The 20,993-nt window shown below is 45.7% G+C and overlaps 1 protein-coding gene across 1 annotated transcript in view; it reads right to left on the bottom strand.

The window, feature by feature from the left end:
* The window catches only part of ARID1A (AT-rich interaction domain 1A), a 61,134-nt gene that overhangs the window by 25,262 nt on the left and 14,879 nt on the right, over nucleotides 1-20,993 (bottom strand). The window contains exons 2-4 of the mRNA XM_075173514.1: nucleotides 11,864-12,076; nucleotides 10,713-11,174; nucleotides 9,607-9,720 (exon numbers count right to left, since the gene is read on the bottom strand). Coding sequence (XP_075029615.1) covers nucleotides 9,607-9,720; nucleotides 10,713-11,174; nucleotides 11,864-12,076 — 789 coding nt within the window. The remainder of the gene's footprint in view (nucleotides 1-9,606; nucleotides 9,721-10,712; nucleotides 11,175-11,863; nucleotides 12,077-20,993) is intronic.

The following is a 20,993-nucleotide window of genomic DNA, read 5'->3' as shown; positions in this document are numbered from 1 at the left end:
AAGGACGTGTGCAGGATGTATCTCCAACAAAACCTCTCACCACACCTAGAACATTTCTGGAATTTAAAATGAAGTGAAAGATGCTGTTAACACTCTGTCCCCGTGTGCTCCGTACCCTGTCATACTTTGGGAGGAGTGGGGTAGAAACAAAAAATACTTATTTTTAAGCTGCCAGTTTACCTGTTACTGATTTTGTGTTCATACACGTGTGGGAAGTTCATCCACATTCCCAAACTACCCAAGATGACTAAAGACTAATCAAATATAACCAAAGCCTAGCAACACAAGCTGGTGTCCCCTTGACCATACACAGCTTTCCTCCGCTGCCACATATCTCCTACCTCTTACTCTCCGAGGCGCTGAAAAGTCTTTTAGTTTAACAGGAAAAGATGGCTTTCTCCTGGCATAAGAAATAGGGAATGCCCAGAAGGAAGATCACTGCCACACTTGCACGAGCTGCACTGTGTACTTCTGTGTTTTATGAAAGCTTTTTAAATTCATGGCCTTGCCTCTTCTCTTCTATCCCCCTTCAAAATGGGACAAGATCAGCAATCAGAAGGAACAAAGGGATTTAATTATGCAATGAAATCACTGGGTTTGGCCCATCGGATATGTTCCTGGAAGCTCAACCTCTGATCCGAGCAAGGACCACATATGAGCAACTAGAAACTAGACAGTTCTCAGGTTCTGCAGCAAGCTCTTTTGGAGAAAAACCCAAGATCCTGGTTATAAAACTAAGCATGCATAAAAACCTTCGAGTCCTGTTACGTGCCACTTACTCATCCAAGCAGTACTTCGGTAAAGGAAGTAAGTGCTGGACTTTTACTACTTCAAGGGAAAAACACCTGCCCACTAAAACAAATATCAGGAAGGTAACACTATCAAGGCTTCAGCCTCTGCTAGATGGAGTCCATATTCCCTTCCCTTACGAGGAGTTTAAGCTCCTCTCAGGCATCAGCACTGACAATTGTAAACCTAAGATGGGGACTAGAACATGCAAGAGAGGTTCGTGCAGTTTTCTTGCTCAAAAAGGAAGCTGAAAAGCTCATTCTTCCAGGCTGGCTTTAGACGAACTGGTAGAAGCTGCTGGCTCTAGCTGCACTGCAGGAAAAAGAGCATTTGGAAAGGAGGCTGTCAGGAGGAGGGGCTCAGTGTCACACAAGAAATTTTACTCTGATTGCAAAAATAAGCTGCTGTTCTAATCCACCTCAGTAGATCTAGGTGAGTCTGGTTGTTTGGCAGAAAGCAGGTACAAAATAAAAAGGGAGGACGATAGACGGAAGTGCTGCTGGCTTTACTACATTCCTGCAACGGGAGACCTTGCACAACAGCCAGCACTGCTACCGCAGCAGCCATTGATTTTTCAGAGGTCGATACTCCACTCCCACAGATCTACTCGGCAGGAGCTTTAATCACATCTACTGCTCCTACCCTGTGCCACCCCTCCTTCTCTTCCCCCTCCAAATAAAATTTAAAAAAAAAAAAAAAAAAAGGTGGGGGGGAAAGGGGCCTTCTTCCCCTTCAAACACTGAGCAGACTAACAAATTTCATATTCTCGGTCTTTGGAGAGGAGAGATTCAAAAGCTGTAGTTGCAGCACAAAGTATAGAAGGAGTAACATGATTCACCCACAGAACAAGATGTCGCTGACGGGAAAACCCACCATGTGGAAGGCCGGCATTCCCACTCGGGGAGTGCTGGGTGCTGAGCTCTTCTGCAGGACCCTGGGAAATGCAGCAGCAAAACTCTCCAGAAGAGTTTCCCTTTAACCCTTTGAAAGCCATTCAGCTTCTAAAAAGTACTGCCAGGTTTATCTAAACGTCGATACAACGTAAAGTGTTCAAAGCAGCAGTGGTAAACGCTGAAGTTTTGCTTGACAGAGTAGTGCCACTTTAGCTAACGCAGAAGTTGGCCCGGCTATCCAGCAGCAGCGCTGCCACACGAAAGGATAAAACCTCCAGCTTCAGCAGCAATCCTGACCCTAAAACAAGTTGCAGGAAAGAAGCATGGAGGAGCCCAGGCACAATGAGCAGCAACATCGCAGCAGCAATAGATGATGCTCTCAGCAACACTGATTTTTTGGAGGGTGTTGGGGAGACCTGCAAGCCGATCACATCGATCAGAAAGGCTGGTCTGACACCAGGCCTCGGGAAGGCAAGCGCAAGCGAGAAACTAGTACGGGTCTCAGATGACAGACCACAAGCCGTTGATTTAAAGAGCTTTTGTTTTTCTTCCAGAGGTTTTTAAGTATTCTATTTCAGTCTGAAGACAAACCCCAGATCATATAAAATGCTAAATCACATAAGAGGCAGGAAGCTACCCTCTTATTGCCAGCCGTAAGGATATTCCAATTCCCCAGCAGCGCTTCCTCTGGAAGGCGCTTCCCAGTCTCCCATGCGTTCAATTTAGACTCCGAAGCATTTAGTCATCTCGGCATGTGATTATGCCACCATGCCAACCACACGAGTTAGGGTGGGCAAAGAAATGCAGCAAAGGCAGGAGCCTGAAATAATTAAAAAATTAAAAAGGCCCCTGTTCAGGCCAATACTTTGGATTTTAAGACAACTCAGCTTTTAGTATTGTTATCAGCCTCTTCGAAACAATTAAGAGTGACAGAATCAATTTCTAAAAAAGCAGAAGGAAGGAAGGTTTTAGAAGAGAACAAGATTTCTAAGGGATCAGGTATTTGCAAGCCTGATGAATCTGGCGGTCCTCTCACTGGAAAAAGCCGTGAAGAGACAGCTGGAAGCTGGCAGCTCCTTCCCAAAGTCCGTCGTACCTGTGGGGAGGCAGCGATGGAGCGACACGAGGGGCTGAGCCCCCTGACACCGCCAGCTGGGGCATCTCTAGAAAAACCACTTCCAGTCAAGAACCTGTCTGCGATACCGCACCCGCGCCAGGTATTGCTGATCCGGATGGAACGGAGAAACTGAAGAAACCATGGAAAGAATCAAGGAAATTCTCCTCTCGCCCTGGCTCAGAGCGGTGAGCGTGCACGGGAAGAGGTAACATAACCATGGAAACCTGGCCCAGGCCAGACGCTGACGTACGCCCGGGGCTACCCTCGGGGTCAGGGTGCCAGAACAGTCAATTCCTAGAGATGTCACCTCTTGTCATTTCAGGAAATTCAACTTACTTTTTTTTTTTTTTTTTTTAAAAAATAAAGGCTTCTCTTTTCCTGGGTAAGACCTGATTCAGAAATATAATAAAAACCAATTACACAACTCCTCCTCCAACTACCAGGACTTGTTTGAAATCACGGCGCAAACCTTGTACCCACAAGGGTGCGGGCACAAGCCCATCCGAGCAGCGTGGCCGCTGCAGGAAGGGAGCGGAGCAGACCGAGCCTTGGGTCCCTGCCATGCCCCACATTTCAGCGCCATGTGGAAACAGTTTTCTCCATGGCATTTATGATCGTGCACGTCTCCAAGACAAGTCAATCCAGCATGCCAAAAGGACATGAACAGGAAAACGATTCCTGTAAACTGAAAGCTCAGGTGTGGCAGCGTTTAAAACGCGTGCAGCGCTGTCAGCCGAAGTTAAACACCTTCATTTATCCCTGCGACCGCTCCACGCAGCAGATGAAGGTCACACCAACACGGACTCTCCCTCCCCTGCTCGGTGTGGGACCTCTGGCAGGGTTAAGTTTTGATGGAAAGGGAAGAGGATGAGGGTAGTATGTCCGACATCAGACTGACAAGAGGCTTCTGCACGTTTTAAAGGGTCTCCAATGACACCAAGTCAGCAGCAAAAAGGAAGTGAAAAACTGATTTCCCTGCCCTACAACAACGAGCTTCTTGAAAGCGTGTTTAAAGGCGGAGGGTCACCTCGCGAGGCGCGCGCTTCAGCAGTTACGGTGCAAGGAGTAGCTGTGATTTTTCAGGCTGCGGCAGCGCAGGGGATGCGTGTGACAGAGCACAGACTATTGTTCGGGATCCAAGACCAGAACTGGTCATCCTACAGCAATTTCCTGATTAAACACTGACCCGCCTAGTCACTCTGGCCGGGCCTAAAAGAACAAGAGCCCGTTCTCTCCCCAGCGAGCTGCCAGCCGTCCCTGCCGCCCACCTCCACGCGGAGGTCGCCGTCTCCTCTTTCAGTCGGGTCCGTAACCGAAATCGCTCCTAAGAAAACGAAAGGCTGGGGGTTAGGGGAATCTGTGCGAGGCGTGCAGGCAGGAAGCAGAGCTGAGCCGCTCGCGACCAGAATAGAAACAGGAAACGAGCCCGGCATCGAGCATAGCGCAGCCCGCTGCCAGCGCAGGCTCCCGCGAAGCTGCATCAGCGGCTCTGTGCGGCATCGTCTCGAAAGGGACGCTTGTTGGAGGCGGAGGCGAAGGGCTCCGCGCAGCCCGGAGCGGGCCCCGGGCGATGCAGCGCGGGGTGGGGAGTTTCCTCCCGAGCACCGGGTCGGATTAGCTCAGTTCAAACCCGGAGGAAGGGGTGGGAGGAGAGAAAATTGCCACATGGACAAATAGCTGAGCAACCCCGAGAAGCAGGTCACAGGCGCGAAACATGTCACTGGAGCGGCTGGAAGATCAGGGTAGCTTTGCGAGCAGCGCTCCACGCTCTCCACAGCTGTAGAGGTTATTAGCAAAACAAAAAAAATTACAAAAAAAAAAAGGCACAGCCTTCTCAAGAAACCACGCAAAGATGGTGGCCACAATCGCACACCAAGAAAAGCTTAGGCAGAGGAGCTTTGGTCAGGAAAAAATATTTTCAACTCCCCATATCACCATAACTTGGGATAGAAACCTTCATATCAGCATAAACCGGAATGCACCAATCTCTCTAATACCAGTGTTTCAGGTATTGTGCTCCTCGGGGCAAGCCTCCGGGTGCTGGTGTGTTTATCTGCATATCCACTGTGATGCCCAGGCACCACAGCATGCAACTACCCTGCTTTGAAATGCATACATCACTAATCCCTCTCTTAAGGCCAGCAATAAGACAAGCTCAAAAGGCCAAATACAAACCAAACAGAAGCAGGAAGTCCCATATGGAAAAAGGAGAAAGAAAAAAGAAAAAAAAAAAAGAGCCTGAAGTGACCAGCAAATTCAACTATAAAAGGTTCTTTTCCCCTCCCTCAAAAGAAATTGTCAAAATGAATAATTTTGAGCTCAAAGAATTTTTAAGAAAATGTCCATTTCCTGGGCTGCACCTCCCTCCCAATCCACGGCAGCTTTGAGACAGTTTTTTGCTGCATTTCAGCCTGTTGCATTGATTATTTCCAGGTCAGGGGACGCAGCTGACAGAGCTCAACTTTATTCCACTTCAAGTACCTACAGAGTACAAGTTGAAATGACCACTTTGTAAGAATGGAAAATCCAAACGGTGCTTCCCTGACAACCTCCCGTGTGTCCAAATTCAGAAACTAGTTGCCTTAAAAAAGGAAGAGGTAATCAAAAAAAAAAACCACCCTACAACTGCTGGGGATATTCACAGAATGGTTCTTTCTGCACAAGCTAAAACTCTGCAGCCTCATTCCTCTCCGCTCCCCACAAAATCTAATTTTGTTAAATCCATACTGCAAATATCCAAGACCAGAACGCACGTTCAGAAGTTAAACGTGGATCAGGAATTCGGTTTCAGTCCGTTATATTCCTTTCTGCCATTGACAAGACACTTTTCAGACCTGAAGTCAGAGATGAACCAAAGTGAAACACAGCTGAATAAGCAAAGAGTTTTCCAATAGTGCAAAATACTGAAGATTAAAACAATTCCCACTCCACATCAAGATGAAAATAAGTTGCCCAAAAAAGGGATAGGGTTTCTCCCTCAGGCTACACTGACCAAAACAAACTAAGGACATTCTGGGGTGGGAATTCTGAAACTTCTGTATAAGCTGCCCCGGTTTGCTTCATTACATATTTGCTGCAACAAAAACTCAAATGCAACCTCGCTAGCTTAGGACCTCTAAAACCTTGCCAGTATCTGTCCTCCTGGTTTGGCCAGAAATCCCACCCCATGCAGAACCTTTCCCATTGAAGCACTGCTGAAAACAGTACCTCTCACAAAAGTTTTGGTTTCCACAGATACAAAAGCTTCACTGAAGAAATCCCAGAAGGTCCAGTGAAAGGCAAATACAAACCAGTATATACTGGTATCAAACCAGTTTTGCTTTATAAATGGCTTTTGGGGCCAATGTGGAAGTCCTAACACCACAGCTATCAACTTCTGTGGTTGGGAAGGTATAAACAGTGTGGCATGGCAACCACTGTCTCGATGCTCTGCTCCTCATCCATCTCAAAGACATCAGAAACTCGCACTCAACTCCTTCAAGGCAGCCCGTAAGACAGAGACTGGGGCAAGATAACAATCTGTTTCATGTTTCATAATGCGATACAAAATTCCTCCCAACAAACCCAGAAGTCCAGAGAACTTTACAGAACTTCCAGAGAACTTTACAGCAGAACTGATTTGCAATCCAAACCCAGATGGATGTCCTTGCACTCTATCTGCTTCCCCTGTACTTGCTACCAGCACCTTCCATATCTTAGCAGAAGGTAATTAATAGCTGGAAATATCTGACTTCTACAGACTCAGAATCCAAGCCTCAAAAGGTAAAGACACCAAATAAACTGGATACGACTTGCCAGGAAGAACTCTTTGCTAAGGAAAAGAGACGAGGGAATCTCCTGGGAGAAAGAGATTTATACTAAGGATTACTATTCCTCTATTACACCCAGACACAAAAGACTACACTTCACTTCTCCCATAAGCAATAGCAATCTAAGTTTAGTTTAGCTGCAATCCTGACAGAGCCTCCCTAGGGAAGCAGCAAATTCTTCAGAGAAATTCTTCACCTAGTCTGCTACAGGAAAAAGAGAACCAGCCAGGACGCTCGCATGGATGCATTACTCTTTAAAAGTATAATCTTCAGAAAGGGAACAACAAACCAGGAAATACTTAAGCTAGAACAGCCTATAACACAGGCAGAAATGGAAGACCAGACATTTTGCTACTTACAGATGAGCAGACAAAGCATTAGAGAAATCAGTAATTTGACTCTTCTGCTGTTAAAATTCTGAATACGGGAACATCGTCAGGAAAAAGTTTAGTTAATGACACAAAAATCACTATCGGGAAGATATCTTGAAGACCCCCACCCAGAATGATCAACGTGACATTTCTCAGGTAGATCCTAACAAAGCCACCAAGAGCTCACAGGAGTTGGACAACTTGACAATGTCACCATCTACGAGATCATCACCTCCCAAAATGGTGACAGGATCAGCCGAAGAAATATTCCCCCCTTTATTGCTTAGAATTCCAACATTAAAGTTGATGTACAATATTAATGTGTAAAGGCCAAAGACTTGTAAAGGCATTGGGTACATAAATTTAACGCTTCATAAGAACCTAAAAAGCAGCAACCTCCTTTTCCTGCTGGAGCTGATCTACGTTTAATTAAAGATGATGCATGGCACGATTTGCCCCGATTCCAAGATACCCAGTGAGCTATTCCTCAGCGCCCACTGAGGCTTGGAAAAGGGCTCAGAACTCCACAAAAAATTAAAAGCCCACAAACTAACTATGCTTCTGTAAGTCATACATAATGGCAAAACAGGGATCCAGGAATCCTCCCGAGTAGGATAAAACTTTCTAAAACAGACAGACTGAGCAATATAAGGAAGATAAAAAGAAATTGATAGCACCCTTCCACGCAGCTCTTTTGTTTCTAAGCATCCCCAGGCCAAACTTTGTGCAAGAGATTGATCACTGAAAAAAGAGTTGGCTTCCATACACCTCAGAGGTCCCTCCCTTCAAACCATTCCACAACATCACTGTCTAATGCATTTCTCAATTTACAGACAGGGGTGCTGGTCTTGTCCTGCAAGATCCTAGCTAGAGGACAAAGAATGATGAAACACGTACAAGAACGAGGGCGAGTTTCTGCAGGGGGTCTCCTTTTTTTAATTTTTGCTTACCGAGGAAGAAAAGGCCCAAAAGTACACCAGGGTTGGGTAAGCTTGATTTCTTAAATGCAAACTATTTGGCAATAGTCAGGAAAACAAGACGACTATAAAGTCTGTTTAAAACAGAAGCGAGCTTCTGATGAGAAATTGGTGGACATTTAAAACTTTTTAACTGGATCAAATTCCCTTGTTTCTAGGTTCCTTCACTCTTACAGCAGAGATGGGTATCTTTTCTTAAACTGCTTGGGAAAAGGGAAAACTTGAAAGGGGCCAAATACATTTAACCACAAGGTATTAAACAAACTCCCACTTGGTGCTGAGAAGGAACCACTTCTGCTAAGCAGAGCAACTAATTCCTATAATCTGAGTCAGAGGGCGCTGATTGGTAGGATTCATGAAGGCTCTATCAACAATGCTACTGAACAGGACTTCCCACCGTTCGGAGCTAGAGCAATTTCTTCAATTACTTCAGTGGCTTCACTTTTCCTACATTCTTCGCCAGAAGATGGGTCACATGGAAGAACTTGTGGAGAGGCAGAGTGGAAAGAAACATGCTATTTAAAAGGATTTTTCCCCAGGCCTCAGAACAAATTAAATCTTTGCAATCAGGGTCCAAAAGGCAAAAAAAAAAAAAAAAAAGAAAAGAAAGAAAAAAGAAACAACCCACAACTACTCCCATTAGGTGGTCAGAACTAGAATCACTTCGTATTTTGCGTGACAATTTGTACCCACAATCCGAAGGAATTATTTCAAGGGGCTCACAACAAAGCCGTTCGCATTGCTGAGAGCAAAAATAACTTTGCTATATACGCAGCTCGCTCTCCTCTGACCAATCCAACTGCAGCTTAGAAAACTGACTTAGCCAGTGGCTAAATAAAAAAATAAAAGCTCACTCACTTCCTACTGGTTACAATGAAAGTAACCAGCAAAATCAGAACTCAGCAGCTCAAAACTTTTCCTCCAAGTCAGAGGCACAGACCAACTTGCGCAAACTTATCTAAACTTCTAACCTTTCTCCAACTTCTTGATGAAGTTTTAACCCAAAGTTAAACTATTCTGGTCCAAAAACTGCTGGAACACTAGGCACTAATCTCATACCCAACTGTTCACTGTACATACAGCAAGCAGATTTAGAATGCAAAAGAAAATATAATTCTCCATCTGTCAAGGAAGGAGCTATCAGTGACTGATCTTCCTCACTCCAGGTACTAATAAACTTGTCTTTTTCACCAACTGTTCAGTCAGATTGGACCAAAGAAGCTTAAATCAGCAGTATAAGGATGCAATGACACAGAAACGGAACCGCGCTGCCAGTCTGCTAACCACCACTGCAACAGTGGGCTGAAGGAACAAGAAAATAAAATAAAAATGAGATGCCTTCCCCTGAAGGTCAGGGTCTACTCTAACAGCAGTCAGGTACTTCAGACACTGCAAACAGAAAGTTCAAAAAAATCTTTTAGCTAGAACATGCAGACCAGAGTATTTAGGGTTAAACTTTACTCTCAAATCCATTACTTTTGTAAATTACATTTCATCTCCAGTGGGAAGCCAGAAGCTAATGACTTAGTAAAAAGCACAGGCAGCCTCCATCATTCCCATTTCCATGTGGAATACTACCAGTGCTAATTTATCCTGCTGTGCTTCTGATTGCCCTCGCCCCATTCACTTCTAGATCAGCTCACCACTCACCGGCAGGCTAGAAGGTCTGGACTGAAGATTCAAGTTCATATCTTCTTGCCCTTTACTGGAAGCCATTGAGGGAGCAGATGATGTCTGGGACCCAAATGAGTCTTGAGATAACTCCTGAAACATCAAGAAACACCAAAAAAACCACAAATGGGAATAAAATAAAGGCTCTGCTGGAATCACTCTAGTATATTCTCACATTGTGGAAGAATTATGTACTCTCGGTGACATTTGCCCAAAACAGGAAATAAGACAGCAAGGAGTTCAAGCCAGCACGCCTACTGCTCCGCAGGAGGACAAACGCTGCCGGACTGCTACAGAGAGCATTGGGAGTAGAAGTCTAAAACATGACAAAACAGTAATTCTCCGGCTTTCCCTTACTACAGATCCTGAAGAACAGAGACTGTCCTGGGAGACTGCCCACTTAGCTTCTTGATCTTCTAACATCTTATGATAGCTCTAAGTACTTCATTACACAAACAAGGCAAGTCAATTAAAATCTTCAACTTTTTGAAAGCTACCTTTGGTGCACTGCAATGTTTGCTGAAAGGTCCCAGCTAGCTTTTCAGACAACTATTAAAATTCTATTAAGCCTTGCTGAAAATAAATACAATTTATTAAAAAAAAAACCCTGCTTCATGATTTTATCTTCCATGCACTTGCTGCTTTATTTCTCCTCTTTAAAGACAAGTTTTACATTTAAGAGCAAACTCTCCCGTCATCATCTATGCGTCACTCTGCAAACCGTGCTCTGCTATTGTGCTAAACCAAGTAGCTCTGGAGACCACCTGGGGAACTTCCGCAGACCACAGCGTGAAAACCATGCCAGTACGAAATCCTTTAGACTGGTATTGCCAAACAGCAGCATTTACTCAACACTAGTCTTCAAAACTGCAGTATTAGCGCGGCTTAGCCTGTTACCACCACAACATCTCTCTGTAAGAGATACAGATCTAGACACAACAGAAAGGCAGCACATCTATTACCGTAATCATTACAGCCAGCTTGCTGACGTGTAATTCAATCGACTTTAATGCACAAAGAAAAGGATTTGCCCAAGTTTCTTTAAAAATCACTTACAGAAGGAAACAAATCAGGAGACAGCCTACCTGAGGAGGGGGGAAGCGTTGCTGGGAGTATGCAGACTGCTGCTGCTGCGGCTGTGACGGAGGGTATGAAGATGACTGCTGCGAAAGAGCCGAGGATGCTGTCTGCTGAGTTTGTTGCTGCTGCTGGTAGGGCGACTGTGACTGCTGCTGTGAGTAGGGAGGCTGACTCTGTTGATGTTGCTGGGCTGTGGACTGCTGTTGAGGATACGGAGTTGGGGACTGCTGATGGGGCGGCTGGGACTGCTGCTGAGAATACGCAGGCTGCGATGTCTGAAGTTGTGGAGGTTGAGACTGAGGCTGTTGCTGCTGCTGATAAGAAGGCTGAGAGTGAGGGGTCTGGGATGGAGGCTGCTGAGAATATGGAGGCTGCTGCTGTTGGGGATGAGGGCTTTGCTGGTTGTAATACGGAGTCTGGCTTTGCTGCCCATATGCACTGGGGCCCTGCTGTCCATAAGGAGGAATCTACAGAAGAAGAGGGTAGAGTTATATCAGTGATGAAGGTATTTTATATACATACACAAAGTAAGATTATGCTCAAGAAGAAAAAAAATTCAGAGACCTGAGCAGAGCAGTTAACTGGGAATGTACTGGAAAACTCCCAGACAACAGCAAAAGTCACTTGCATATGACATTATTTATTGGCAGTAACAAACCTTTAATAGGCACCATAACTAAGTTTTTAGGGATCCCTATTTGACCATCCTTCAATGATAGTAATATTGAAAGGAAAGACTGCTTGCTCCAAAAAAAAAAAAAAAAGGCAGCCTTCTGAATCCTGCAAACAGTCCAGCAGGAGCCACTTGGATCACGTAGCGAGCCAAAACTGACCTGAAGTCATTTCTTCTGTAAAGAACAGCTGTGTCTTAACAGAACACAGTGGAAAGACTATCCTACTCCCCTCACTGTTTTCCCCTTGTTTGATTCACTGCTCTGCCGCTGCCTCTTTTGGAAGCAAGGATTCCACAGGTCCTTATACATCGATCACACCTGGATCCGGGTGTGGTGCAACACGCAGCCTAAAGAAACGCCATTTTACCTAAGCAACTGATTCCAACCTGGTTGAAGGTGGTCCCTTCTGAAGACACAGTACTTTGTTGCTCTTCTGCCTGCCCCTGCTGTAAACAGAGGCTAGAGAAGCTTGGGTGCTCTACCTGCTGTGCATACGAGATGCTGCCCATTGTACTTTGCGTCCTGCTTTGCATTCCCATGGGATATCTCTGGGGAGTTTGTGGCCCATACGGCTGTCCTGGATAGCCATGTCCTTGCTGTGGCCCCGCTTGAGGTCCCTGTTGTTGTGTGTACGGGTTGTTTCCTCCATACGGCTGAGGCCTCATCTTCCCCATCTGATCCATTGGGCTCGAAGGCTGCAAAGCAAGTTGCGACACACAATGTACATCCAGCTACATAAAGGAATCGTTCACAACTTCCCAAAAAACCCAGAAGAAAACTTCAACAGGTTGGTACAGAGAAGCAGAAGCTCGTCTGTCTCGTCTCAGGTGCTAAATCTCACAGTTTCATTCTGAATTACAGCAGGATTCCTGCTGCCCTTTCAAACCTACAGACGTTTCACAAAGAACAAACCCAAAGAGAAGAAGTCATTTTATGCTGACATATCTCTTGTGGCCAGAGGACAGGAAAGAAGTGGGGAAGGATCATTAAGAAAGATGAATTATCAGTGTAAGCGGCTTTTCCCCATAGTAGGTAGTAGTTTAATGTCCAGATATTCCACAACAAGGTAAATTTAGGCTGAAAATTTAAATATTCACAAGAAACACTGCTTCTTTCACATATAACAAGGTCTCCCAAAACACTACAGGCTGTTCATTTACACTTACGCATTTCAATTAATCCATATTGATGTAGTAATACTGGGCAGTGCTACTTACATTCACAGCGTTCAAGACTGCAGTTCTATTTTTGCATGGCTTTTTTTACATGTGCTTTGTGTCTGCTGCTTTTTGTAGAATAAAGGTTTCTAAATCAACTTTCTTTGAATGCATGAAAAAAAATTTGTCAGCCTTGAAAGTCAGGTCCCTGAGCTTCAGAGCAGACCTGATGAGACGAGTGAATAAATGCAACTTTCCTAGGACTTCCTAATCTGTACTACCCCTGCCTGGAGCCAAGACACAAGAACAGTCAATCAAATTTCCTGAAAATACTATAAACCTCAAAACACAGTCTTTCTACCTAGGCAGTACTATTCCCACACTAAAGCAAGAACTGTTTTGGCGTAGTGACCTCTAAATGAATCCCAGGCGCAGTCTTTAACCTCCATCACTCGGACTGAATAAGAATTGTTCGCTGATCTCCTGATGACCTAACTAATACCAATTAGATGTTTTCCACCAGATCACCATGACAATGGACTCTATTACACCATTCCTTCCTGCAACTAGCCCTAGGGTGGTATTTGTACAGATCCACCCTCTCTTGCTGAGATCAGGTGCTTGAGGAGTGGCACTACAGGCCTGCACAAGCAAATATCGCACAAAGCCAGCTCCTGCTGGAAACCTGAAAGAATCCCAGAGACCAGAACACTATTTCAGTTATGTTTGCAGAATCCACCCTCCTAGGAAAAAAAGTTCATACAGTATGCTACACTTCAGAAAATCCTACCCCAACAGCCAGCACAGCTTGAAGTCCCAACACACAGACCCTGAAAACATTTGTTTGACCAGCTGTCTGCTCCGTCTTGCCTGCCAGGCGAGGCACAGCACCGAGCCCACGCCAAGCAGAAGTAAGCAGGGGCGCAACGGGGAGTTAATGGTACTCTTGTGGGGCAACAGGAGCTGGGCCACGGGAGGGAATTTTAATGGAGATGGCAGGAAAAGCACCCCATTTTTCATAAGGGGGGGCTAGCCACTCAACTGAAATCGGGCTCCCTTAGACAAATTTGCACCAATATGGCACAAATCAATGAAGAACCAGGTCCAAGTCCCCTCCTCCACTCCAGTTCAGCCCCTGACACCCCTGCAAGTACAGCGTTTGCTGTCCTGCAGAAGCTGTTCGCAAACGACCATGTGCATGGCACCAGTATGATTCTCTCTATCAAGGCAGATTTTAGATGCCCTGCCATGCTCAGTTGTGCTGGATGTTTCCATTTTCATCCATACTGATACTAAAACAGTTCTGAAAAAGTTACGTTTCATGTTTTACGTTCCAGTTATCGCAGATGCTACTGCTGAGGAGTAACAGGGACAGAGGCTGCAGGACCTCAGAGGAGGAAGCCCAGAGAAGCCTTAGATCCCTGCGCTCCTGAATGGCCGTACCGCACAGACCATGCCATGCACCCACACAGGGTTTTGCACCATCCTCTGAAAAGGAGCTTCCATTCAGGGGGTCAGGGAAAAAAAAAGAAAAAAAAAAAAAGAGGTCTTTGATGGCTGTAGTCTGAATCCTCAGAGCTACAGTGACTTACCTCCTGAATGGCAGCACCCATGTGGAGCTTTCATACACCCTAACGGATGCAAATTGTGTTTACATCTTTCAAGCAATTGTCCCTAATGCTTCCTGAGTCTTGCCTTGTGGGTATCACCTTAGATTACTGACATCTTTTCCCTCCCCACATTATCTTCTTTGGTATGTAAAAACGGTGCCACCAGGAGTGCTTCCCAGCCCCTAGCTTTTGACAAGTCAAACCTCTCTTTCACCACCCCCCAAACACACACCTCTTCCTTCTTCCACCTCATCAAGTGCAACTTTGGGGTTGCTGACTAAACATTTCAGCATTTTTTCCATTTGCTACTTGCTTCCTCCTGGTTATTACCTCACCTTCGCAGCCCGCTAGCAAGGGCAGCTTCTCAAATACATTCCTGTTCGGTGATTTTTTTAATTTTTTTTTTTTTTTTAAATACACACACACCACATGCTGCCTCCTCTGCACAGATTTTCTTGTCTGTGGTCACCCACAAAGCTAACCATATCTTCAGGAAGGATAGAAACAAGGTGAAGATCCACTTTTCCATGACTCCTACAGGAAGCATGACGATTGTTAAAAAACTTCAAGAAACATTTGGAACTGTTTTTGCAGCCATTAAAAAAAAAAAAGAGAGAGAAAAGAAAAAACACAAAACACAAAACCCAAACATATTTCCAGGATGTGACCAAGTCGTCACCTTGATTGCTCAGCGTAGGAGTACGCGACGCACTTCCAAACTGCGCTGCTTTGAACTGTCACTCTTCCACAAGGCCCTAGCGCACAGAGGATGCTAAAAACAAACCTGAAGAGCATCACTCTAAATTACAGCCTTACAGATAAAATTCTATAAACAGAAGAAATGTAAACTCCAATTAATCTCTAATGAAGGAACTATTTCACACACACACTCCTGACTCGTTGCAAACCAACAGGCTAATTCGTGCTCCCTGGGGCTGCCGAGTACATCTCAAATGCTGCAACGCATTGTTTCTTCCTTCAAAATCTCCCATTAAAGACACACATCTCTTTCACCGACGCGGCTTTAACCGCTCTTGTCCTAGCAGTGTTGCTCTGGCTTAAAAAGCCTACCATCAGGAAGTCTACTTGAATCTGCTATCTCAATCCCTTTAGGTAATTTAACTACACGCGCCTCAAGAAAAGAACAGTCAAAGTTGAAACGCAGTGAAGTGCAGGTCGATCCAAGAGCTCGTGCGCAGACTGGGGGGAGCGGAGGTGCTGCACAGCTCCTTTGTACACCCATGTTACACCAGACGGGTAAGCCAAGAGGAAGCGACGCCTGTTCGCTTGCAAGAACACTTCAGGATAAATAAGGAAATACCAAACTCCGACTGCAAAAGGCTGGAGATTCTTCTCTGGACTGATACATGGGAAATCCTTTCAATAGGAAACCGCAGGAGTAGATTACTGTGATTACACTTCAAAAGCAAAGGCCCTGCCACAGAGAGACATAATTGAGAGAAAGTGTTGCTCCTTGATCACTGAAGTCCAGACCCCCTGCTTACACCTCCTCGCATTCATAGAAATTGCTTCTATTCTCCCTTCAATCTCGGTATCTCTGCTGTTTTATAACACTGTTAAGTACCAAAACTCGGCAAAACATAGTCCTGTCACCAGTCAAACTTTCAAAAGCAAAGTTGTTTGGTACGGTGTGTAACGAAAGCAACCAGAAGCCGCTGCTCCAGAGAAACTGCTGAGCTTTCGAGAAAATTTAAGATATTTCTAGACTAAGAGCTTACAACAGCAAGCCCAAAGCGAGCTTAAATTGCCGAGTTCAAAAGTTCTCCAAATCTGTATATGTAATGTAAAGGACGTTAGACCCCCAAAATTAACCAGCACCGTGAAAACCAGCTATTCTTCAAAAACAACGCTGGAGCTTTCCTAAAAAAACAACTTCTAAGCAGGCGAGAGGATTCCACAAAAAGTTCTTTTCAGATTTTGTCCGGTAGAAGAGGAATTTGGCCTCTCGAAAGAACAGTTTGGTTAAATTGGAGGGGACTTGTTTAATGGTCCCAGCAGGAAAATGAGTAAAGGGAAGAGGCAAATCCCACTTCGGAAGCAAGAGCCAAACCTTCCGCAGCTGTACAGAAAAATGCAATTTTGACTTTCCCTGATTACCTTATTACATATTTGTATTTTGTTATGCCAGAGGAAGAAAAGAAAGGAGAGTCATTCACAGAACTCTCCAGTTTCAAATCAACATCACTCAATTACTGGCAAACGTGGCTACTGGCCACAACTGGTTTCCTCAGCCGCCCCCAAAAAAATAAAAAGGCCAAAAAAAAAAAAAAAGGCCCTAAGCTCTCACCTTGGATTTGAGATCTTTTCCTGACCAGATTTGTTGTCCGTTTTTTGTGATAAAAAATAATAAAAAGCATTACTGGCTGTTTAACCGAGAGAAGCCCTAATTGATTCCCACAGTAATTAACCTGCATTTTACCTCGGAGAGTGGTAGTTAAGGAAGTCGGCACTGCTATTTATAACTCATCTCAAATTGAGGGCAGACTGCCTAAAATCTAACACATCCCAGCTGTACTCCTGTTTGAACTGGGGCCAAGGGAATTTTTTAAAGCAATCTTGGCACTGAATGAATGACACCAACAGTATGAGCGCGCGTGTGGTTGTGTTGTGGTGACGTAGCAGTGGAGGTGGAAGGGGAAGGGGGGGCAGCACGCCGTAATCCCTCTCCCAAGCCCGCTCGACGCGTACAGGCTCGGCCCCGGCCGGTACAACGCGCCGGAGCCGCCCACCGAGAACCAAACACAGGAAACGCCTTTTCCTGTGGAACGCCTTGAAGTGAGAAGCACATGGCTAATCTGCATAAAAGCAAAGCCACACCACTCCTGCCAGGAAGGTTAGTGCTCGTAATCTCTGGCCATGGAGCTGGCTGCCTGCGAGGACTTGGACCCGCGCCTGATAACCCAGAAAGAGCCGAGAACAGATGGGCAAGGACCCCGGCAGAAACAGCACCGCGCACGTGACTCGCCACATGGCCCCACGAGCACAAACTATTGTTTGGCTGCTGAGCGCCGCTACAAAGACAAGCCCGACGGGGCCCTGCGAATTCAGCGAGAGGCGGCAGCTGCTCCCCTACCATCGTCAGGCTGGCCGGAGGACGGGGACCACCAAACCCCGGAGGCCTGGAAGTCGCCAAGCTGAGAAGATGCTGACCAGCACCCGCCCTGGTTAACACCGTGCCGCAGGCTCAGAGAACGAACCGCTCACCTCCCCGAGGCTGAATCCGGATGGGATCTTACTGAAGTGGAGAAATTAGGTCTCGGTAGAAGAACATGCTCTTTCCTCGCGTCTCCAAGCCCTCGTTACCCAAAGGCAAGGGTAAGCAATCTCTGCAACCAGTGAAGTTACAAAGCAGGCTGTCATGTCGGCTATAAGAATTGTATTAGAGATGGACAATGCTGGGAAAGGGCAATCATTTTCCCTAAGAATTAGTCAGCTGGGATCATGGTCATATTGGATTGAGCCATTGAAACCAGGCAAGAAAATAAAACCACTCATGCTCCCCCCCCAACCTTTCTGTGCCATTTCTATCAAAATCAACAAGCTGTACAAAGCAGAAAATCAGCTTAACAGGCTGATTGTGGCTCATGGAAAAGACCTGGGGTCAACATCAGCAGCTTTCCTTGCCCATTTTCCAGGGCCTTCCAGCCTGTTGAGAAACGCCACCCATGCCAAGGCAGGCAGGGGAACCTCTACATGAGAGTCAGGGCAAATGGAGAATCACTCAGGAAAAATATTTTATCTTGATCGCAAGGCTGCCAAAAGTCTTTATCAACTGAGCATTAATGTTTCTAAAAAGCAACCCTAATCGAAGTGGAGAGGCTGCACTGACCCTTGCCATTTCTAGTACCTTCCACATCCTCTGGAGCTACCAAGAGCTCAGGCTGCCGTGAGACACCAAGGCTGGATAAGGTCTTGGAGGTCCCAACGTTCAACACCATTAACACCCCGCATCCACAGTGCCTCCAGGGACGAAGGATTTGACCTCCCACCTCTAAGCTCTCCCCCTAAACTAAACCTTTGCCATACTTTCAAGTTCAAAGGGGACTATGAGAGTTATGCTGTCTGCAGCATCAAGGCACTAGTGCCTTGATCAAGACAAACCCAATTTTCCGCATACTCACCAGTGTTAAGCTACGTTAGGTGTGATGATGCCTGCGCCTGGTGTGATGGTACTCGTGAACAAGCGTGAAATGCACGGAATGGATTGCCCCAAGCTGGCACGAAGCCTTGCAGACCCACCAAAACCAGCCAGGCTGTGACGACGCACACCAGCTGAAAGACTGACGCAAGCAGACAGTTACTCCCTTGCGACATCATCCAACCACGGCAACGCCATGACGTCACTGAGAAAACAGAACTAACGGGGAGGGGAGAACACAATGACATGCAACGGGCAACGCAAGATGCTTCAGCAAACCCTACTTTCAGCCGCAGGTCACTCTCATGCCTCAAGTTTGCACTTCAGACACTTTCATGCCCGCCCGTATCTCCTGAAACTCCACGCACAAGTGACTCCAATTCCTCCACAGCCAGTCTAGAGAGTTCAAGCTGAGAAACGAGCATAAACTAACAACAGTCCTCATTCATGAGCAAACATGGTTCCATCCTCCAGTGAGGAACACTTCCATCTGATCTATTTAAGGTGCAGCTGGCTGTGCTAAGGTCAATATCCCAGCCTGAACTTGCTGCCTTTTATAGCCTTCTGAAGGGCCAGCGCACTGGGTCATACTTCGTTGCCTCTCTTCCTACGGTGGTCTGCTTTTAAAGAGAGATGGAAGAGGCTAAAGGGAAATTAAAGTTAAGATAAAAAGAAAAATCCATCCTGTAGATGAAGATGCCCCCAAAAGACAAAACACCTAGAAAACCCCACAGTAAACACTGCACTGATGTGTGTCAAGTGTCTCACCAGGGCAGTTTAAACGACAAGCGTGTTTTACTGAGAACGTCATCATAGAAATGCGTACTTCCTTTTTTTCTTTTCCCCTCCCTTTTTTAAACTTGAGAAATCCACCAACTTCCTCCAGTCCCTCAGTGCAAGCAGGACAACACGCCAAGCCTGCGCCGGCACTGCTCAGCACCCATCAGTTACTTTCCTTGCCCCTCCAGAGCAGCACCCACCACTTTGGGAAACAACCCCCTCCATAGGAGACCAAAGCCAACGCTTCTGCGAGGCAGTACGACTCCTGCAAATATCAGGCCACCAACAGCAAACAAACGGCCCATGTCTGCCCTTCAGTGACGGTTAGCTCTGCTTCGAAGTTCCCTACGCATTGTCCTCCCCCAACCTCCTACACCTCGCTGCAGTAATGAAGCAGGCTGGGTTGCTCTGCCTCGCATCCATAAGCTTGGGGTACCAAAATCTGACTTTTGGAATATAGTACAGGATTGGTTTCAGGAGTCTTCACAAACACTCACCCTTTGGAAACTTGCATGAAAAATCAGTTTTTATGTAAGCTACAGAAAAATAAAACTTCCCATCTCGCTCCCACAAATCCTAGAATCTTAGATTTTAATACATAACCGAGAGGCAATGTATCATTATCATCTCATCATCAATGGCCAATGCAGATTAAATTATTGGTGGCCGAAGTGTTTGGATAACTGACCTCTGCTCAATGGTTTCAGTTCTGCAACTAGAGGGAGCCTGGTTTTTCTTCTGACTTTTCCCAGTAGGCCAGAGTTTGACCAAAGACACTTTCTATTCCTCTAGTCTTCTGCTAACACACAGACCTCAGAATAAGCTAACGCTACACACAAAAGGAAAACGGGACATTTTCTAAATTACTTCGGTCACCTGCTTCTAACCAAGAGTTATTTGGAGCTCCTGTAAACTTAAAATCAGCCCTGTTAAACATTGTTCCTTTCCTTGATTGTACATTTATTACACCAGTTCCTTTGGGGAGATTTTCTGTAAAACCAGGATGCTAAGTTTTACCAGTGGAAAAAGGATGAATAAGTTTTCTCCAAGCAGCTATACTGTGAACTATATCTTCCTGGCTAAACATAATTCAGTAATTACCCTATTAACATTTCTCAGCAAGAGGCTGGTCCACACATCTCGGAGGACTTTCCTAAGCACCACTCTTACTAATACTCTTCAAATTGATTAAAACTGACCAGAGTTTTGCTTACAGGATGTATCATTATGCAACATTTTATTCCTGAAAGAAGTCAATCAGAAGAAGGTGATCTGGTGGGGAAGTGAAACGAGAGTCCCACCTCAAACCCTCACTGGAAATAACCCAACAGGAGTAGAGTTCGTGCCCAAGTACAAGCAGGGTTCTGGGCTTTTTCTGTTTTTTTTAAAAGGTGGAGGGCGGGAAGGTGCCAAGCCTGCCTGTGTTTTAAACAAAGTGCATTTGTTGATCTCATCTTTCCTTCCCAGCCCGACTTTAAGCCCTCCTTAACGAATTCAACAAATCCAGCTTATCGAGACTCTGTATTTCAGTTCCTTTCTTCAGTCAGTTGTTCTCTCTGACACAGGGCCACACTGCTTATCACACCATGTTATTTGGGTATCTCTCAGGACCCTCGATATGGTACTTCAACCACTATCATATCCAAAGACAACACACAACTGGTTTTCTGCAATCTTCAGGATCTACTCAAAGGCACGTGCATGCTCACGTTAACAGGACATTTTTCTGGACTTGTGAAAAGTAAAAAAATCTTACCTGAACTAAGATTTACGCTGTAAACACCCAGGAGAAGGGGGAAACACCGCTTTGTTTTTATGCAAAGTTAGCACCAGGTGAACCTTGCCCACAGCCAGGCTCATGCAGTACCCTGACCTGATCCCGAGATGCACAAGCGACACGACGGCA

The sequence above is a fragment of the Calonectris borealis genome, chromosome 25 (genome assembly GCF_964195595.1).
Source record: "Calonectris borealis chromosome 25, bCalBor7.hap1.2, whole genome shotgun sequence".
In the NCBI taxonomy this organism is placed as follows: Eukaryota; Metazoa; Chordata; class Aves; order Procellariiformes; family Procellariidae; genus Calonectris; species Calonectris borealis.
This window is presented reverse-complemented; position numbering and strand designations above follow the sequence as displayed.